A 21,460-nucleotide genomic window follows, 5' to 3' on the forward strand; every position below is an offset into this window, starting at 1 on the left:
TATGCAATTTTACTAATTTATCTGCATATTAAATCCCTCTGACAACTACATAAATCTGAAATTCTTGGATGTAAATGCATAAATTTGAAATATTCTGCCTCATGAATTTTTACACCATTTACAAATGGATACATGATTTTAAAGCCAAGTATTAAATACTAGTACCTGCTTAAACTTCCACCCCGAAGCAATCTTGAGCTGTAAAAATTAAGTGTTCAATGTCCACATGAAAATAAATTTTACAGATCATTCAGGTTAAATCAATTTACAAGAAAATACATACCATATTTTTATTCAGATACACATTCTATTAACTGAGGTGACAATTGGATTTTTCAGTCAAGGAAAGAATGAAAGATTTTTTAATTATTTAGGAATATAGAAAGCAATATTGATGAAGATATCAAGGTTAGAAGGCTCAAAATTTTGAATGAAATGTGGAATGCTCAGTTATTTTTAATAAAATTTAATTCAAATGTACCATGCAATCTAATAAATTCTTTCCAAACTAAATGCTTCCATTTAATTCTAAAGATATTTTGACCACATAGTACTTCCATTACCTAATTACATGGGAAAAAAAAAATCCACTGAGAAAAAGGATTTGAATATATTCATATTAAGATAGATACCCAAGGAATATCTAAAAGTATTGATGATTTAGACCACCTACGGAAAAAGCTTAAGATGAAAGAATGGTGGGTAATGCCTCTTAAGGGGTAATGGTAACAAAGATGAAAGTTTAGATGGTTAGTTACAAAGCAGTGAAGCAGCATTATATCATATAGCATAGAATGGGAGCAAAATTGAAGGCTTCGATGCATTATTTGCAATAAGAAGAGGAAATGAAATACATTAATGAACTAAGTGGTATACACTTAATTATAAATACATTTTATGTTTCTACATATACACCAAAGAGCCATTACATTATGACCACCCTGTTAATAATATGTAAGATACTTTTAACCCTCAAAACTGCCAGCACCTGGTGAAGCATTGACTCCACAAGGTTCTCATACGTAATCTGAGATATCTGGTACCAAGTACTCACCAACTGGTCCTGCAATTCTCACATATTGCGAGGGAGTAGCATGGCAGCACGAATTTAGTTTTCCACATGGGACCACAAATGCTCTATTGGATTAATTTCAGGTGAATCTGGAGGCCAATACAAGACTTGAAATTCACTGGAGAACCACTCCGATGATTTGAGACTCATGACATGGTGCATTATCCTGTTGGTAAACACCATCCCCCACTGGAAATACTGTTGTCATGAATGGGTGAACCTGCAACGATGTTCACATAGCACACAGACATCAGGCATTGTTCTATGGGAATTATGGGTCCTAATGTGCTCCATGAAAACAATGCCCACACCATACTACCCCTGCCAACAGCTTGTCTTCATCCAACTGTTCATCCAGGAGCCAGGGTTTCGTTTGGAAATCGGCATATCAGCACATGCCTGTCGATGTGATGGACCAGAAAATGTGATTCATTAGACCATGCAACTTTCTTTCATTCTTCTAATGTCCAATTCCGATGTTTCTTGGCCCATTACAGACACAGCTGGCAATGACGTGCCATCAGTGCAAGGAGATGTTTCGGCCTCTGGCTGCATACGCAGCAATGTATGCTGCACAGTGTATTGAGAAACACTGTCCAGGTCATCACTGTTGTAGCTGGTGGTGATTCTGACTGTTGTAGCTCTTCTGTCACGCCGAACAATACATAGCATTCTCCACTCTCCTCTGGAATCAATACACTGTCAATGATACACTGCTGTCCGACGACTTGTTGTTTCATCATCCATACAGCACTTTCAATATGTGCTCACAACAACTGTCCACGAACAAACAGCCCACTAAATGCTCAATTTTTGACACTGATGTTCCCAGTCACCGAGTGATAATGATTTGACCTTTACGGAAGTCTGATAAATCAGCTGGTTTTCCCATTATGTTGCTAATCATGATGTGTTTGGAACAATGCATAGCCACTTTATATTCTCCAACAACAGCCATGCATGAGCAGTGGTTTTGTTACTTGTCGAGCCCATTGCTATAGATTAAGGGTTTTTCATATGTAATGGCTCTTCAGTGTATACATACATAAAAAAAATAACATCTAAAGCCAATGTTTAGTTGTTTTATTGAAATTAATACATAAAATTCAGAAATTCTGCACTAGAACACGTGAATATTCATTGGAAATATTCAAGCAAAGAAAATTTTGCATATTAGACAGGTGAAATTGAGATAAATCAAAGTACCCTACATGACCTCAGCAAAAGATAAGTTGATCATTTTAATTATTAGTGAATGAAAAGAACTATTTTAAATTACAACTATGTTCTGAATATCATGCAGATATGCTTCTGATTTAATGCAGCAGGTAACACTGAAGCAAGTCAGTTTCAAGCTCAAATTTAAAGATTTTGTACATTATATTAAGTCCAAATATACAGGTATTATGGCTATATCCAACAGGTATCATGGCTGTTGCAGCAAATGTTAAGGATATAAGCAAGGTGGATAAAGGCAAAAGATGGACACTACATTACTTTATTTAACAAATAGGATACATATGATGTATATTACTAGCCAACTATCCACTATTCTGCACAGCATCTGGTAGAAGTGTATCAAGCTAAACCACAAACCACATTCGAGATATCTATTGAAAGGCCAACAGACTTTATTTCAGGTCTTTCTTGCACCACACAGATTATTTGTACTTTTCCAAGCAACACTCTTTAAGAATTAACATGACTGGTATCCTATATTTTTTACTTATGGATCAAGATTGAACTCATAAAGTGAAAGCTGTCGGCAATCTATCTGGAGATAAAGAAGAAGCATTCATTAAAGCAAGAGCTTCCTTTCAAAGAAATACCTTATTTGTATGGTATAAGATTATTTTAAATAGTCATACAGCTTTGCATGTATTAAAGAGCGATACGCTAAATGCTCTTTATGATACGAATGATACCCTAAATTTGCAAGGCAAGTTTTTACATGCAATTATTGGCCTTAGCTCTTTGTCTATTATTGGACAGTATTATCCATCCACACTGGAATGCACCTGACAACAATTTTCTTCAAACTAAAACTATTCAAGAAATGAAGTGGAGAGCCAGATCTCCAGATTTTAAACCTGCAGACAATTTATGACTTTATCTTGACAGACAACTTGGTGGATGGCAGCCGTCAATTGTAAACCTTAATGACTTATAAGCAATTTCTTGAAAAATAAAGTTCACTGGATAAATTATTAAGCCATAATGTAATTAATGATTTGATTATGATTATGCACCATTGTTCCACTTCTGAATGTCTCTTAAAAGAAAACAATAAATGTATTATTTCCTGTTAAAAGTGCTCTCTGTTTTCATACTTTTTAAGAGTATGTCATATTTTGTATCATGTTTACAACATTTTCGTATCTTGTTTGTACATCACAAGTGTATTTTCATTCAATCTTTTTATCATATTTCTTCCCATCACTATGTATCTGTGTGTATCTTTTGATCATATTTCTTCCCATCATTGTGTATATATAAAAGATACACAGTGATATATAAGTTGAACAACTTGTCACACACTATTATTAAGGTTCAGTGCACTGCTTCCTTTATATATGAACCTTGCCTTTCCACTGGAAGGCACATAGAAGTAACATTCAATGTATTCTTTATTACATCTCATATATGATAATTCAGTAACTTTAAAATTATACACTCACGAAAGAAATATGTTTTAAAACAAGAAGCTACACTAATATTTGTCTGAAATCAGACTTTACTTATAATCACGAACTAAAGAGGTTACAAAACATGCACACATAACTGTACAAATAAAGGTAAATAATCCAAAGCCACTGGTACCCAGATAAAAGTGCACTAGGTTCATCTTCAGCTACTGGCATAAGTGATTCCAGCATTTCAGCCAAATGAGCTCTTAGATGAGGATTTTTAACTCTGTCAGGACTACCCATAAACATCAAAATCATTGTCATAAAATGATCTAGAGCAGGACCAGCCATCTGTAAAATAACAGAAGGATATTATTTTGCTTATCTCCATCAGAAGATAGAATTACAAGTAGAACAATTTATGTTTACATGTATAGCACATATTTTAAATAATAAAGCTTTAGCAATATTTACCTTTTGTTCCATCCTCTATATTATTATTGATTAATAATTAATCAATAAAACAGTATCTATACAATAATTATTATTCTTTTTTTTAGCATTAATATGTAAACTTAAGATTTAGAATGGGCCAAATATTGTAATAAGAAATTCTCGAAAAAAATCTTAAAAATCTCCTACGTTGAGATAAGAAAAACCATTGTAATTTACATCAAATTAATAGGAATATATCAAATGTCAAACTTATTTGATATATTTTACAAAACTATGCTTTTAGAATTTTTCTTCTCTTTTTTGCTTGAGTTTTCAATAGACAAAAATACTTTCATGCTACAATTTGTTATCATATGCCTACAGAGTATGTTCTTGAATAGCAGATATTACCAGGTTACTATGCACTATCAGTTATGCACAGAAATATCAAAAAATATTTTTGTACCATTGAGCTTCACAAGAATTTGCATCTCTGTTGCATAGAAATCTGATTGTTTTATAACTCTGTAATAAATCATATTTCTATAACATAATTTTTGTTAACAAAGAATGAATTTTGCAGTATACTGTTTCTAAAACTTAACAAAAAAGAAGAGTAATATTTCATAAGATGTCATGATGAAACTAACACTTCACTTTAGTTAGCAGAAACAAAGCAAAAATATAATTGCAAGAAACAACTTTTCAGATTTTTCATGACCACATTAGTTTTTTTCAAATTCATAGAGTATGTTTGCAGTTTTGGAACTTCTTTATATCTCAGTTTTTTAATGCTCAGAATAAAATTAACAATTTATAGGGATAGTTGGAATGACTATTTTACTCCTCCTCCTTAGCACTGAATACTGTTTTAGAAACAAATGCACTACATTTACATTTTGCTGCTGTTTCCCTTACTTCCATGTAAAAAAATTAACTTTTGAGGTGGACTTGCTTTATCATCTTTACCACACATTTTTTCAGGAAGGGAGAATGAAAATTTTCCCAAGAATTTTATAAAAACATGAAAAACAATAATCTTAAAGAAAAAAAATTATCTAAAGGCCCTTCATGTGCATGAAGTCAAAATGTAAAAGTAAGCAGTTAATATGGCATTCTTGTTTATGATTTTTACATAACGCATTGAATTTGAAAGGACATAAATTAAAATTACATGACAGTTGCTCACAGAAGAGGGTTCCAAAAATTAGAATTCAAAATCATACTAAGAAATAAGCTCTGATGCCAAAATTCGAGTTAACAAAAACATTGTATAAAACTAAAGTATATATTACAATCAGTTTCTTAAATGCTTAATTAAATTATTTTCAGAAATAAGCTTTTTTACTAAAAAATCTTTACGAACTGCATTACTTAACATGTGCTTATGTGTTCCTCAGTGTTTTCAAGCCACTTTTGTCTTGATAATAATTCTAATAAATTTAGATTAAAATTCTTCTAATATATCCTGTAATTTTGATCATATTATTTAATTAATGTATAGTACAAAAAGACTATCAGCAAAGTCTATCCCAATAGCGAATACTAAATATCATTCATTTCCTCCAATTTGCCTTTTATGAGAAATTCTTCCACTACTATCCACATCTTGCATGGGATTTGAATCTAAACTCATTAATGAAGAGTCAGCTTTTGCTACATTTGCTAACCATGCAGCCTTATACTTTCGAAATTTAGAATTGATTATATCTTCGAACTTCTGCATGAAAACAATCTAATTTCAAAAACTCTGAAAGTATTTTAACTTCAGCATTATAACAATAAGGATTTAATTAATAAAAAAATTTATCAACTTTCAGCCACTCAACAACTATAATTAATATAAATCTGTTTATGTATCAATAAATTTTCTACTGAATAATAAAGACATATTTTTATAAAATCTTTCAAATTAAAATTACAAGACAAAACATTTCTCAGTAGTTTCCCAAATGATAAAATCAAATCTTACATATACCCTTACCTAGTAAGATAAATCTAGAGACAAATTTAAAAAGATCTTCCTCAAAAATTGGAAATAAATTATTAAAATTACATAATGTTTTCTATATGTTATCTCTGTGGTATAATCATAGCACATTAAATATCACACAATAACAGATTATCAGCATTTAGTTTATTCAAGGAATCTTTCTGAGAATTATTTAATAAAAAATGAATTATAATGTTTGAAGACTGCAACTTACCTCAAATGTTTTTTGACTGTAACGCTGGACAAATATTGTACAATCTATAGTGTTTTCAATGATGAATTCCGGAATATATGATAAGTTGTATGATGTTTCAGCAGGAGGTGGAAATCTCAGTGTCTTGAAAACATTAAATTCTTCTCTTGTTGACATTTTGACTAGCCATGTGGCAGTAGCAATGTGAAATTTGAGCATTAGATCTAAAATTTCTGGAACTAATAATGCTGTGCGATACGTCAAAAATTTCGTCATTCCTATAAACAAAAAAAAAAAAAAAAAAAAAAAAAAAAATTAGCATGTACACAAAATTAAAAAGTCTGATGTATACACCACATGACTTCCTTGTATGGAATATTAAATTATACGAATTTTTTCTTGCATTTTATTTAAACTTATTGGATTGAATTAAATCTACTTCGTCAATAGTGCATAAACCACATTAGAATAAATGCCCTCTTTAAAATTCACTATATCTGTTTATCATAAGCAACACTCTGATGCTAGGTTCACTTAATAGCATTATATTTCGTTGATATTATAACTCAGAATGCACAAAATTTATATCATTTGAAAAATTATCTAATCATTGCCACATGTTCTATTCAAATACTATAATAAATCTAGAACTATAAAAGACTATACTATAAAACTATAAAAGTACTTTATAATACTATAAAGGAAATTAAGCAAACAAAACAAAAAAGAAACAGTTTTTCACAGACGATTTAATATTTCTCATTCAATTAATTCAGTTCTCACTTCGCAACAAGGCAAAAATACATTCTATCTATATTAAAATTTTTGAAGTAAATGAGGGCGTTATTTTTGTTGTTACGAAGCTCAGTCTCTCTAGATTGGCAACAAATCTACTATTCTGCTGTTTCAAATGTAAACAAACATGTCTACCATGCTTTTTAAAAATTAGGCTTAACCGCACTTAAACAGTTTTTAAATTATCGATAATTCTACAAATACTGCTTGCAGATTTACAAAAGCATAAAAACCTTAACCGGAAGATAAGAATAACATAATTCAATCAATTTTAAAGCAAAAAATGCACAATTTACAAACATATAAGAGTGAAGAAACTGAGGAAACTGAGCCGGGTTACAGAGTGGATATATATACATATATATTTATATACGTTTGGTGTGGCCGATTGCAACCAAAATACGAGGTGCAGATCTACATCTTATAGCAGTCATATATACAAAATTTCAACGTTTTGAGGCTACTCATTTTTGAGTTATGTGAGATACGTACGTATAGATGCCACGAAAAATTCTCTTCAGAATTCATTTTAAAGCAATTTTATAATTTTTTTTTTTAGAAAAAGTGTCTTTTATTCTGTTCTTACATACAGTCATGCAAAAACATCGTTAAATTGCATTCGATAGCAGTCAAAATAGATATTTTCATTGAAATATGCTGCCTGAAACTTTTCGTGATTACAATACTTCCTTTTTACTTTGTACAAGGAAGTAAAAAAACAGAATTATAAATGCTAATTATGCAATATATAGATTTTGTTTTGCTACATTCACAAACCAGTATCAAATATTTTATAAGTAATTTTTTATAAAAAGGACATTTTTAATTACAGAGGTCTAATACTTGTTGAAACAAAATTAACAGCTTTAATTTGCTATGTGAACCATATTACTCAATCATAACATTAATTCCTTTTTTTAATTTATGAAGAAATATTTTCAATGAATTAAAATTATAACATTAGTACAGCTCCAAACAACAATGGCTTTTCAGTCATGACAGGCATAAGAAGAGCTTTGTTGTTAGGTAGCTAGAAACTGTTATATCACAAAAACTGGTTTAAAGATTCCGTCTAAATGCTCTAACTTTTCAACTTCATGCCAACCTGGTATTATAACTGGCCAATACAGCTACGCAAAACACAATCTGATATTTGGTTGACAGTTTTGTTGAATCAGCTGTACCTTTACATATGCACAATGTAACCTTCCATGATTAGCTACTGCTTAAACCTTGTTAACAGATGTGAATGAACTTTTACACCTTAAGTCACAAAAACAGTCAAACAAAATCAACCCAGTAAAGAAATTCTCAAGATAATAAAATAATAAAACACATATTTGAGATTCTAAACTAAAACTAAACTCAGTGGTGCAAACAGCCCTAATGGGTTAAGGCTTGCAGTGCCCTGAAATCTGCTTTTTTGACCATGGGTGCATAAGCATATGCCCTGGTCAGCTTGTCTCAGAACCCCCAGTGTTTAGTCCCCAAGCGAACTTGGTACTTATTTTATCGACCCAAGGGATTGAAAGCTAAGTCGACCTTGCCCCCAGGGTTCGAACCCCAAACCTGTGAAGCTGATGAGCGATGCACTAGCCATTGTGCCACCGGGCCTTATTTGAGATTCTAATGATACAAAAAATGACAGCATAAAGGTTATAAAAATCTGAAAAATATTATAATGGTTTATTTATTGTATATGAAAAACATGTAAAATACACCACTTCTTGTGATGAAAAAGTTGCTAAATGTTATCAAAATATTATAGAATAAATACATTTAACTGAAATAAATTCGCAAAAGGAGGGAAAGGCAAACTAGGTTGAAATAGAGCAGAGAAATTTTTAAAAATGAAAGAGACATTGCCCAGCAGCAAGATTTGATGTGATGAATTAACAGTTTCATTCCTATCAAAGTGAAGGAATTGCATTATGAAATCAAACTTTCTGCTACTGGCTTGCAAAGCTTGGTGTTTTGATTCTTTTCCTGGGCGATTAATACCAACCTACTCTTGACTTGACAATAATGCCTTGCAATATCAGTACTGCAATGAACATAAGTAATTCACTTACAGTTATGTCAAACCAATGATAAATACATCAGAACTTTTTTTCTCAAGAATTTGTGTTTCCTGTTGAATAAAAATATCATTGATAGGTCAAATGTCAAAAAAAAAAAAAAAAAAAAAAAAAAAAATACAAAATATTCAAGAGAGTTTTTTTTTCAAGAGAAAAATATTTTCAACAGTTTCTTTCATTCCAGAAACAAATAAAACAACCTGGAATGAGCGATCTGCTGCTAATTTTTCATTACTGTTTCACACTGCTAAAATCTTCTCCATTCTTGAATTTTCAAAACAATTATTTATCCAAATCATTTTCACTGTCTGATAAAATATTTTTGTCTTCAAAATCGGTTTTAAGAAAGAGTGCTTTAGTTTTCTCTTGACGGCATTTCTAACTATAAAGTGTATACAAAATATAGCAATAAAAATTCCTGAAAAAACTGCTAAATTCATCATTATTATGCAGGAAATTATCTAGTACTCCTACTATCATCTATACCAAGAAAAATCAATAAATTTTCGAGCTCCACTTGTTCGCAATGCTAAAAACCGCTGGATTATTTTAAAGAACCAGTCTATTTTATCTGCATGTATTGTGGAAAAATATCTAATTCACAAGTGGGACTTGTGTTCACTACCATTTAGATAGAAATTTGCAATGCAAGCTGTATTCATTTGTGCCCACTCTGATGCATAACTGGAGCACGCTGAACTCATTGATGAGTATCAAAAGGTTCAGCTAAATATTTCTCACCCCTCTTATGCAAAATTTTTAAAAAATGGTGAAGATATTATTTTGATTTTGCAGCAAAAGATGGGGCCAACTTAGCTAGTGGGGGAGATAAGAAACATTTTTTACATACATACTCATGGTGAAGATAAAGATGCAGATTTACCTGCTGCAGGAATATGTTTCTCAAATGAGTGACTTAAATTGTCTACGAAGGCAATGAAAATATTTATAACGCAGAGTAAACAGGTCTACACTATTGTGCTTTGTTTTAACATATATGTTTATGTAAAGGTTACAATTCAAAAGAATGTAAACTTTCAAAAAATTTTTAACTAATTTACGCTGCATCCATTCACAAAATGGGGGGGGGGGGGACTATTAGTACCAGGAAAAGAAGAAGAAAAAAAAAATAATCCTTGATGCTTTAAAGGAGTAAATATGTTTATCGGTAGATTTATAAGTAATTTAAAAGCATAGATGACATTAGTAACTTTTAATTAATGGCTTTTACGATAAGATAAGAAACGGTATCTTTCTTTGAAAGACAAATGCACAACACATTATGTAAATATTGCTCTTAAACACACTTAAGTTGTGTTGTCAGTTCTCCAGCAGACAGTACAATCATACTTCAATCATGTAATCAAGGGATTATTAGAGAGATGAAAGAATATTATTCCCATGAAATGCATGTTAGAGTTCTTTATAATATAGATGATACAGTTGTAAGTGTAAGTTAATTAGCAAGGCAAACTTGCCTTCTTGATGCCCTGTATTTGCTGAACATATCTTTGAATCACATCTCAAAAAGAGAATAAAGAATTGTTTTAAGTATGCCAACCTTTTAATATATGATGAAATAAAGGAAGTAGAAAAATTAAAAGCAAGTTCTCCAATTCACAAGAATTGCGAGGAACTTAACTTGGGTGCACCAATAATAGAATACACTTGCCAGTCCTTTATTAGACAGTTACTAGAAGTAAAGTTACTTTCAGGTCACTTTCTGAAATAAATCCTAACTCATAATTTTTGAAATAAGTCCTAACTCATAATGTGATAAACTTATTAAAGAAGGGGGAAAATGATAAAATTGGTGGGTCTGCAACAAATAGTGAGATAAGGAATGCGCTACAAGTATTAAGATTACGGGTACTATATGTGATGATTAGGGAATGACATAGATAGACAATAAAGCAAACACAGTAAATCTGGACTGAAGAAGAAACTTGGAAGTCATATAGATGCAATAAGATGCAGTTGTAGGAGATTTAAATCATAATTCTTTTATTGTAGTTAAACATTTTGTGGCCACAATTCACTAAGCACACTAATAGTACTTGTTTCAGAACTGTTACATTTAATATACTGTTGAGATTGGAAGATAAGAATCAAGCTCCATCTGACCGAAAACACAGGTGGAAGCAAAGTGCACAGTTATTCAATATGGCAGCTAAGAGGAAGTTCTGGTTCAAGTTCCAAATTAGCTACATCATCAGTATTATTAAAAGTCATATGATATGGACTGATCTAGAAGTGACGCAGGCCAGAAAAGTTATTACTACTTTTAGAATAAACAAGAGAAGTACTCAAATTAAAAACAGGAATTAAGATCAATTGCTAATTATACTTTTGATTTACAAATTTTTTATCTTACATATATATATTTAATACAACTCAAAAAATTTTAAAAATATGTTGAATTTTAACCTTTCTCCATATTTTCTTTTATTCGTTGTCCAACTTCAGATGATTCTCCCCCTTGAGCACGAGTCTCTTCATATAGTCTCTGTATGCGTACCAATTCTTGATTTAGTTTCACCATTCTTTCATTAATAACATGAAACCCAATTCTTAATGCATAATGTGTAGCAAAGAAAATTTCTGTAGTAAAATTGAACTGTTTTTGCTCAGAGATCATTGGCTCATCCCTTGGTAATAAGCAAGTCTCTGAAGATATACCTAAAAACATAATTTTACAAAATACAAGTTAAAAAGCAAACAGCCTAATAAAAAAAGAATATAGTGTCTTATAAAATTCAACAGTGATGTTGCTCAGATTCTTACAATTAGTTTCCTTCATTAACTATTACAGCAATCACAGAAATAATTATGACTTACTCAAATTAGTAGATGTAAACACAGTTTTAATTTTATAAAGAAACTGCTATACATAATGAATCTAACTTGAAGTTGAAAAATGTTAGATCAACAGCATTTAGGAAAAATAAATAAATAAATAAAACAAAATAAAAAAATAAACAGTTACTTAACCTTAACTACATTTAATTCTTCCAATTTCTACTACCATATTTTCTGTACAAGACAAAAAATACAGCAGCAGACATGTAAATCAAGCAACTGAAGATCTAGATTTGCCAAACTGAAGAAAACACATGATACATTTCCTACTCTAGTAAAGAAACTGTTAAAAATCAAGATGTTCTAGAATCTATTTTCAAACTAAAAATAATAACTACAATACAATTTCTATTCCAGCAGAAACATTGGGAATTCAGATATTTATTTGAGTTCCATAAATTTGGACACAGTTATCAACTGAAGAGATTTATAAATTTCACTTTATAGATGGTAATAACTACTACCGTACAATCTGATTTTAATATACACTTATCCTTATATGCTTGTCATCTGGCTCCAGAGCAAATCTTGACTCATCAGTAAACATGACATTGCCCCAGTCAGACACATTCTAATTGACATGTTCCCGGCACCACTGTAATGGTGCCCTTCTTGATTGGATGGATAGAGGAACACAAACTTGAGGTACCCAGGCGTACAGTCCACTCATATGTAATCTTCGGCGTACAGTAGCTGCAGATATCGCTTTACCAATGGATGCTCACAAGCGTGGAGGTTGCTCTGCGATTCCGCTTGGCTACAATAGCAATATATCGATCTTCCGCTGGAGTTGTAACCCTTGGGCGACCGGCTACGGGCCTTCGGACAACTGTCTGTGTGGTTTGGAATTGTTTCCATAAACGTGAAATTACAGAACGATGAAAGAACGCCAAAGAAAAGAGCAACATCTGTGATCGACTGTCCTGCTTCAATGTGCCCCACAGCATGCCAGTGCTCAGAATCTTCCATTCGTCTTCTGAAAGTTATAGAAACACGTACGTATTGTAAATTGTATGAAAGTTTTAAACACCTTCTATTAGCACTTACAATCAACTTCTGTAACCCTTCATAAAGCTGGCTTCTTATCAGACTGCCTTTTTTGCATATTTCTTGACATGAAAGCCCAATTGGCTGTTACCCAACATATTTGCATACTTCCATCTACCTCTGCAGCGAATTGCATCCTCTTCAATTCTGATTGGCTTCCGGAAATTAGCATTTTCCCCTCCGTGCTAAACTTTTGGAAGTGAGTGTATATGCGTCTTTTTAATTTGAAGCCTTCCCAGACATTTTGATTACATACAGAGATTATATACGTACATTACAGAGATTATATCGATTTCCTTCTCTTTAAGCATCTTTTCTAACAATTAGAAATTTGTCTCAATATGCAAAACAATGTTCTCACTAGTTTCTGCGTGTTTTATCTCCTAACCTGTCAATCTCTCCACAATATACCTATGAGGGCTTACTTGATCTGGTAAAAGTTAAATAGTCCAAACCCTCCTGACAGATGTGAAGCAAATTATCGCTATGTCTGAAAACAACTACAGAGTCAGACAAACATTTAAGTACACTTCTTATTTAAAAAGAACTTAGAACATAAAGTTCTTATTTTAACAAAGTCAATTACAGCTCATGGTGATGTAATTAAACAAAAAGAGTCAAATTAAAACTAAAAATATGGACTAGTGTCAAAGACTATACAATTTAATTTCATTTTAAGCTGAATCAGTAACTCTATTGTTATAACAAATTCAAATATCGACAGCGGGAATGCAAAGACAAATAATTACAAATTATCAGAGCTGGCAGGAACTAATGCAGGCAGCAAGGGAAGGTCAGAAACACACTCTTGTCTTACACTCCAAAAACCTCAGTTTAAAAACTGTCTAAGTGATCTGCATTCTGGCAAGAAAATAGAAATGGGAAATTATAGTAAAGGCTGAAATTGCAAACAAGTGGGTAATTTACATAATAATAACTGTACATATCTTTACAGAATTATTTTCTTTCTCTTTATGTATTCAGTTTCTTTCTTCCATGTTTCCTTTTCAATTTCAAAGATTTCTGTTCTAAAAAAACTAAATGGATTTAGAATGTATAGAAAAAACTGCTAATTTTATTTCTTTAGTAATATGAGCATTCAGAAGAAATATGAAATATAGATGGTAAGGTCCAGTTACAGAGCTGGTGTGGCAGAATTTTTAGAATTTAGTGACACACTGAGCAACAAAATGTAGAAATGGCAAATCTTTTAGAATTTAGAACAGGCACTGGAAGCAGAATTTAGAAAGGCACCAGGCAGCAGAATTTAGGATCTACAGAGATTGCATCAGGTGGGAAAACGCCTAGTGCCAGCCCTGTATATGATGCATTAAGACATATTAGTTGAATATTTTAAATTGTCAGTTTTCAATTTCTTTATTAATGAAAAAATTCTTTTCTATAATGCCTGTCGATATGATAAGATTAGAAGCAATTTTGATGTTTTCCATGCCTGTGTCTAGTGAAAAGTTGAGAAAATAAAGGGAAGATAAAAATATTAAGAAAACGATTCTAATATCAGAAGTAAAACATTCAACCATTATGTTTTCATTGTTCTTTAGGCGTTCTCCAAAAAGTAAGAAATTGCGTGATAATACCAAGACATTTTTCATTTTGTCACATTTTTCTGGAATCTTCTAGAATCGTGAGTCTATATATCTTGCCTTGAAATCTTTCTAAACTTTCCAATCTGCAATGCCTAAAATCCTAAAGATTAACTACCCATACCAATTCTGTAACAGCAAAAAGCCAAATATACTTTGAAAAAACAATCGGAGGGAAAAAAAAGTATAAAATTAATTTTGTAGAGAAAACTGGTGCATCTTCTGAGAATTCTGAATATTCTGAGACAATTAGGTGGGAAATCTCTTACCATGAAAAAATTAAAAAGACATTTTTAATTAATTACATAGCTATTTTGCTATTGCTAAGAACTGTTTCGTAAATTGTGCTTTATAGCATTACACCTTGCTCATTTCTCAGATTCAAAATATTGTATAAGTGGCCAAAATGGAACTTAAAAAATAAAAATTTATTTTAATGTTATTTTTTAACTATAATTACAATAAATTACCATTATTTTAATGAAATTTATCAATGTTACAACGTTCTAAAAAAAAAAAAAATTGTCGAAAAATTCCCAGATCTCGGAATTAAAAATTTTCTATAGGTACTGACCTTAAAATCGCCAAAATCTTGATAAATCGCCACATTTAGAACCATTTAATAAAAGAGTTCACATCTCCAAAAGCGAAAAGTTGTTTAAAAGCTCTTCATTAGAAAATTTTGAAATGTTTATGTTCCACTTCTTGCTCAGAAACTCTATCCCACCATTTATATTAGAAATAGGAAGAAATTATAACCCATGAATGCATTCAGCCATTCAAAAGATAATCATATTTGTCACTGAATCGCCAGAAATATTTCTCAAAAATGCTAATTCACACTCAAAATGACAGTCATAAAAACAAACAGAAATTTCATATGATTAAAATTAGAAACCTTCTCCCGATTTTGGTCAAAATGAATGACTTTTAAGAACCAAAAATAGATTCCAAAAAACTTAAGGACTTTTAAGGACTCTTAAGGACTGTACGAACCCTGGTTGACACTGCTTGCTTTGAAATCGTTGAGTTTGTTAATAAAAAATTCATTAAAGGTTTACAAAATATGACATAGTTCATAAAACAAATTCAAAATTCGGGGTTCCAGGTGTTCCTGTTCGGGCGCAGGACTATGTTAATGAAAATTTGATAGCTCTAGATACCATTGATTTTTCACAATGTGAGATACATGCATATATTCATGCAGATTCTTCATATACAGGGTGATAATATTTGACAGCAACAATTTAAAAAGTGATACAACATTTATAGTGATTCAACACAAAATGCTGTTTTGAGACCAATATCCCTTTCGAGACTAATGTATATTTGAGTAAAAAGAGCACACATTAAATACTTCTTGACTAATCAGTTGCAATTTCAATGAATCAAATAAGAGGGGCTTTTGGTCATTCTATACCTTAGCAAAAATATATAAAAATAAAATTGTTATACAAGTCCCAAAGGACAGGTTATATGATAAAAAAGATGCTCCACCCTTATACAGTCAAGATTATCCAAGATATTAATTAAAATTTCAGACCATATACAAATATTACAAAAAGCAACTGTATTTATTGAATGAAAATTCCTAAAAGTTAAAAGATACTTTTACTTTATAGAAATACTGACTTAAAAGCACTATTCTAAATTACTATTTGTAGAAATGCTAAATATGAGATTTTAAAATATTTGAAAAATTTAAGTTTCCTTTTACTCCTTCATAAGAAACTTTACTGCTTTCTCTCTTTCCTCCCTTTTATTTTTCACAATTTTCATAATGTAACTGTCCTCCCCCCCCCCCGAAAAAAAAAAAAAAACAGAAAGGGTTCAGATTTTAATGAATGTCCAAAAGGGCTCTTTTATAGTTTAATATGGTTATTGGTTTAATATGGTTATTAGTATGGCTCTTTTATAGTTTAATATGGTTATCAATAGATCAGCATAAATTTTCAATAGATAATATTATGGCTCAGGAGGAAAAGGCAAAACATTTTATAGGATATTAGATGAATATGTATTTAGACTAAAATAGGAACATTACATATCTTCTCTATGTATCAAGAATAAAAAATATGTAAAGTAATTCTATAAAAATAGCTCAATATTTTTAATTACATATATCATGAATTAAATGCATTTTTATTTAAATCAATCAAATTAAAAAGTAAAAAAATAATATTTTTCAAAACTGCATCAGTTGCTTTTAAATAGCTTAGTTTTATAATTATTAACAGACAAATTAAATATGAAAGAATAATATCTTATGTTTTTTCCTAATGCAACAGACTCAAATGAAAAGTGAAAAAATATATAACGTAATTCTATAAAAATATTTGTGTCTAACTATCATGAATTAAATGCATTTTTATTTAGCTTATCAGGTTCAAAAGTAAAAAATACTATTCTTAAAAACTGCATTTACTGCTTTTAAATAACTTCATCAATAACAAGCAGATTAAATACAAAAGATAAATAATTATTTTTGTTGAACAGCTAGACTTGAATGAAAAGTGAAACAATGCAAAATCACATATCAAAATTGATAACCCTTTTTATAAAAAGTCATGTTATCAAAACTGCCAAAAGCTGAAAATTTACTGTATTTGATTCATTTTATGGATTAGAACCACGTGTGATATTCAAGAGATATTTCATGATATTGTTCTTATAAAGTGGCTTTTATATTATACTAAAGTAGCAGCACAAAGAGACCAGTAACTATGATATACAAAAAGTAAAAAAAAATATATACATACTTTTTAAATGAACTCCATTTTTATTTTTCTCTGTTGATACAGGAGAAGCACTATATAAAGGGTCAATTTTGAATAATATTGGACAGCATGGCTCTGAAAAAGGTTTGCACAATAATAAAAGAACACCAGTTAAATTTGTAAAAAACCCATCAGATGCATGAAGTGCTGCATAAACTTCAGGCAATTGACTATTCCAAATTTTGGCACGTCCTATAAAATCCAAATCAAGCAATAAATTTGATGTAGAACTTTGTGACTCATAAACAATTTAAACATTCATTTCCCAAGAAATTTATGATTTGATATACAATAAACTCAACAAACAAAAGTACATATTTAATAAGGGATTTTCCAAACAGCAAAAGAATTTTAAATTCAGATTTAAGGCAGAAATTAATGGGATTTTAATTTCAAAAATAAATTATTACAGTTTTTATTTCATTATAAGGATATATAAAAATTATAACAGAAAATATATAATTCACAAAAAGAGTTAATTTTTATTTTTAAAATAAGGTGGTCAAATCTTTAATATATTCTCTTTAATTTAATTTAAAATAAGGTGGTCAAATCTTGAGACTGACATAATATGGTATTTTGCAGCATTAAACACTTACTCAGCAACTTATTTTGAAGTTCATAACTGTCTGAAATATTTTGCACTGAATTTAATAACTAAAATTTAATGACAGATACAAAACAAAACTTTTCATATGTACTGTTAGCACTAAATTTACAGTATTTCATTCATTATTTGAGTTCTAAGAATTTAAAATTTGAATGCAGCAGTTCTTAAATCTTGGTTCTCAGACCATCTGGAATCATGGGCAGGGGTCTGTAGATGATTTTTTACAAACTATAATTTGATCAATTTAATTTCACTATGAAAAATAGAAAGCAAGTTAATCGTCCTATGAAGGAGATCCTCAAACTCATTAAAAACTGTTGGTTTAAAACAATGAAAAAGACAAAACTGAGAAAAAAGCACAAACAGGTTAAGATGAATTAAACATTACATTGCTCAGTGAAAAAAATAAGTAAAAAACTTTAATTTACATTTAAATTAAATAAATAACACATTAAAATAAGCAAGTAAAAAATACAAAAAAGATTACACAAGCATATACTTTTAAGAAATAAATATCTGCTTATTAAATACAGTCAAAAGTCGTTAATCCGGACTTCAGCGATTCTGGATTATAAATCCTCAATTTAAATCTGGTAAGATGGCATGCAGAAATTTTAAAATTAATAATATGAAACTGTAATTTATGAAATAAAGAACAATTATGATCTAAAAGGTATCAAAATTTACAAAAAAAAAAAAAAAAAAAAAAAAAAAAAAAGCTTAATATTTATTTGTTTACTTTATTAAATATTTCTTTCAATGTAAGTTGTTTAAGTTGCTTCGTTTTTTATGTGATAATACATTCTCTTTAATTCTATAAACAGACATAATTTCTTGTTCAGTTACAAAGTTCCGCTGTTCAAGTGCTATAATTGCTGTGTCAAGAATACCGACTAATTTGTCAATCTAAATTTTTTTGTTTTCAATAACCTCTGTGTCACTTTCTTAACTAACGGAAGTGAATTATAATGACGAGGAATATGATTTAAATCATATCAAAGATGGAGTACATCGAGATGAAATACTACATTTAGTAAGGAATTATAAGCCAAATAAAATAAAAACATCTGCCCTGAAAATAAGGATAGTGCTGACAGATCAACTTCCAATTCATTGCGCACCGCTAAAGATAAACAACGTTTAGATAAACAAAGGATATGCCTTTATCCATTTTTTGAAGCAATTCCACTTTTTGTTTAATGGGCTTCGAAACATACTTTCGCTTTGTAGATCCTTTACATATTAGTAAATATATATCAGAAATTCTATTTGACATAATCGAAAGTTCAAGCTTACTTTTATAAAATTGCTCTAATAGTCTGCAAAAAATAATAAGCCGAATCCAATTTGAAGATTAAGGAACTATGCAATCTGCAACATTAACTGAATTAGATAATTTTAGCTTAGCTTATACCATCCGTTATACATTAAACACGCATTCGTAAACGTATGTTGCGCACGCGCATATTTGCAGCCATAAAGGTCTTACGTGCATGCGTCGCGCAGAAAGTTTGTAGCTTTGAGGTCCGGATTATGGGTGTCCGAATTAATGACTTTTGACTGTATATACTCTTTTGCAAAAAAAATGAAGCACCAAGAAGGATTTTTGTAATAGTGACAAAATTTGGTATGCAAAAACATCTTCATCGAACATGCAAATGATCAAAGTTTCAAGGCAAATGAACAGGAGCTGCGATCATAACATGCATTTCTAGTGCACAATTTGCAAAGTAAACAGAGGCAAAAAGTTTACCTTCTTTTGTTACTGCCATTGTAATCTTGTAAAGAAGCAACTAAAGATGCCACTATGACAATATCGAAGACCTTACAGACAACTAAACAACTTCGAACGTGGTTGCATTGTAGGGTTGCGTGAAGCAGGGTGGTCATACCAAGCAATAGGCCGCCACCTGCAGCGTACAGATGTTGGCTGTGCAAACATGTTAGCAGCAATGGTTGTTACAAGGAATTGCCGACGAAGTGAAGGCTCTGGAAGGCCAAGGATCACAAATGTGAGGCAAGATAGGATGATTGTTTGTCAGGCCCAAACTGCCCCAACGGTATCATTGCCCACTATTCAAAGCACAACAGCCACTTCTATACCTCCTGTGGTATAGAAGTATCTCACGCAGCTTGTCTGAGGCTCACAGAGGCCTTTGACCCTACAACATTGGCGGAGTCATCTGGAGTGGTGTCGCAGCCGATCATCATGGCTGCCATCAGACTGGCATCGTATAATGTTCAGCGCTGAATCTCGCTTCACTCTTGAAGCTGATGACCACTGTGCTCGTATCTGAAGAGGACGGGGCCAGTGGTCCCAATCAGCTTCTGTTTTACAAAGGCATATAGCCAATAAGCCCTGGTGAGATGGTGTGAGGTGCTATTTTTTACGACAGCGGGTAATCATTAGTCATCCTCTGTACATCTTTAACAGCTTAACGATATGTTGATACCATCCTGCCGCCAGTTGCATTACCTTCATGGCACGTCATTTTGGAGCCATTTTCCAAGAAGATAATTCCAGGCCACATATCACTCTCATATCTCTGGACTGTCTCCGTGTGGTTGATACTCTTCCTTGGCCAGCAAGGTCACCAGACCTTTCACCAATCGAAGATGTCTGGGAAACATGGTAGGCTGCCAGATTCGGGCACCACAAAATATGCAGAAATGGAGCGACAACTGATGAATGTCTGGCAGAATGTGTCGCAGGATGACATTAGGAACCTCTGCTATTACTTGTCACGACGAATTCAAGCAAGCATTGCCTCCAGGGGCAGTTCGACCAACTACTAATTTGAACACTCAATTGGTGATTGCAAGCCGTGAACAGGTACTATGATCTTGATTTTTTAATCATTTTTATATCTGCGTATGAGCTATATACATATTCAATTTCATCAAAAATAACCACTTCCTTCACAGTGCTTGGATTTTTTTGCAAAAGAGTGTATATAGAGAGAGATAGACGGACATAGGTTTTGCAGCCAGGTATGCAGTACATGGAGTTAGAAACTTATTTATTTAATCACAATGTGCAAATGCTTATAAAAATTAGCAGCTAAATCATTAGTAATACATATATAACTATACAATAATAACTATATTGTATAATTAAATAAACTATATTACAGTAGTAATATATATAACTATACAATATACTAGTTATATATATTACAGTAGTAATATATATATAACTATACAATATACTAGTTATATATATATATATATTACTACTGTAATAAAGACATAACTTCTAATATTTAACATCTCAAATCATTCAGTTTAGTATGCAATATAGTTTGACAAGCAAATTAAAAGATCTTATGCTACATAAAATGGTATCACTTGCCAAGTCACACTAATGATA

The 21,460-nt window shown here is 31.2% G+C and overlaps 1 protein-coding gene across 4 annotated transcripts in view; it reads right to left on the reverse strand.

Moving 5' to 3' along the window:
* The window catches only part of Ube4A (Ubiquitination factor E4A), a 163,990-nt gene that overhangs the window by 67,323 nt on the left and 75,207 nt on the right, over nt 1-21,460 (reverse strand). For 3 of the 4 annotated variants that reach the window (XM_085817017.1, XM_085817019.1, XM_085817016.1), the window contains exons 9-13: nt 17,463-17,672; nt 11,621-11,872; nt 6,342-6,598; nt 3,893-4,050; nt 166-198 (exon numbers count right to left, since the gene is read on the reverse strand). In XM_085817017.1, the coding sequence (XP_085673143.1) occupies nt 166-198; nt 3,893-4,050; nt 6,342-6,598; nt 11,621-11,872; nt 17,463-17,672 (910 nt within the window). The remainder of the gene's footprint in view (nt 1-165; nt 199-3,892; nt 4,051-6,341; nt 6,599-11,620; nt 11,873-17,462; nt 17,673-21,460) is intronic. The other variant, XM_085817018.1, reaches the window with a different exon arrangement.

Source organism: Stegodyphus dumicola, chromosome 5, assembly GCF_044657685.1.
Source record: "Stegodyphus dumicola isolate Sdum_Otavi_A_Nest chromosome 5, ASM4465768v1".
In the NCBI taxonomy this organism is placed as follows: Eukaryota; Metazoa; Arthropoda; class Arachnida; order Araneae; family Eresidae; genus Stegodyphus; species Stegodyphus dumicola.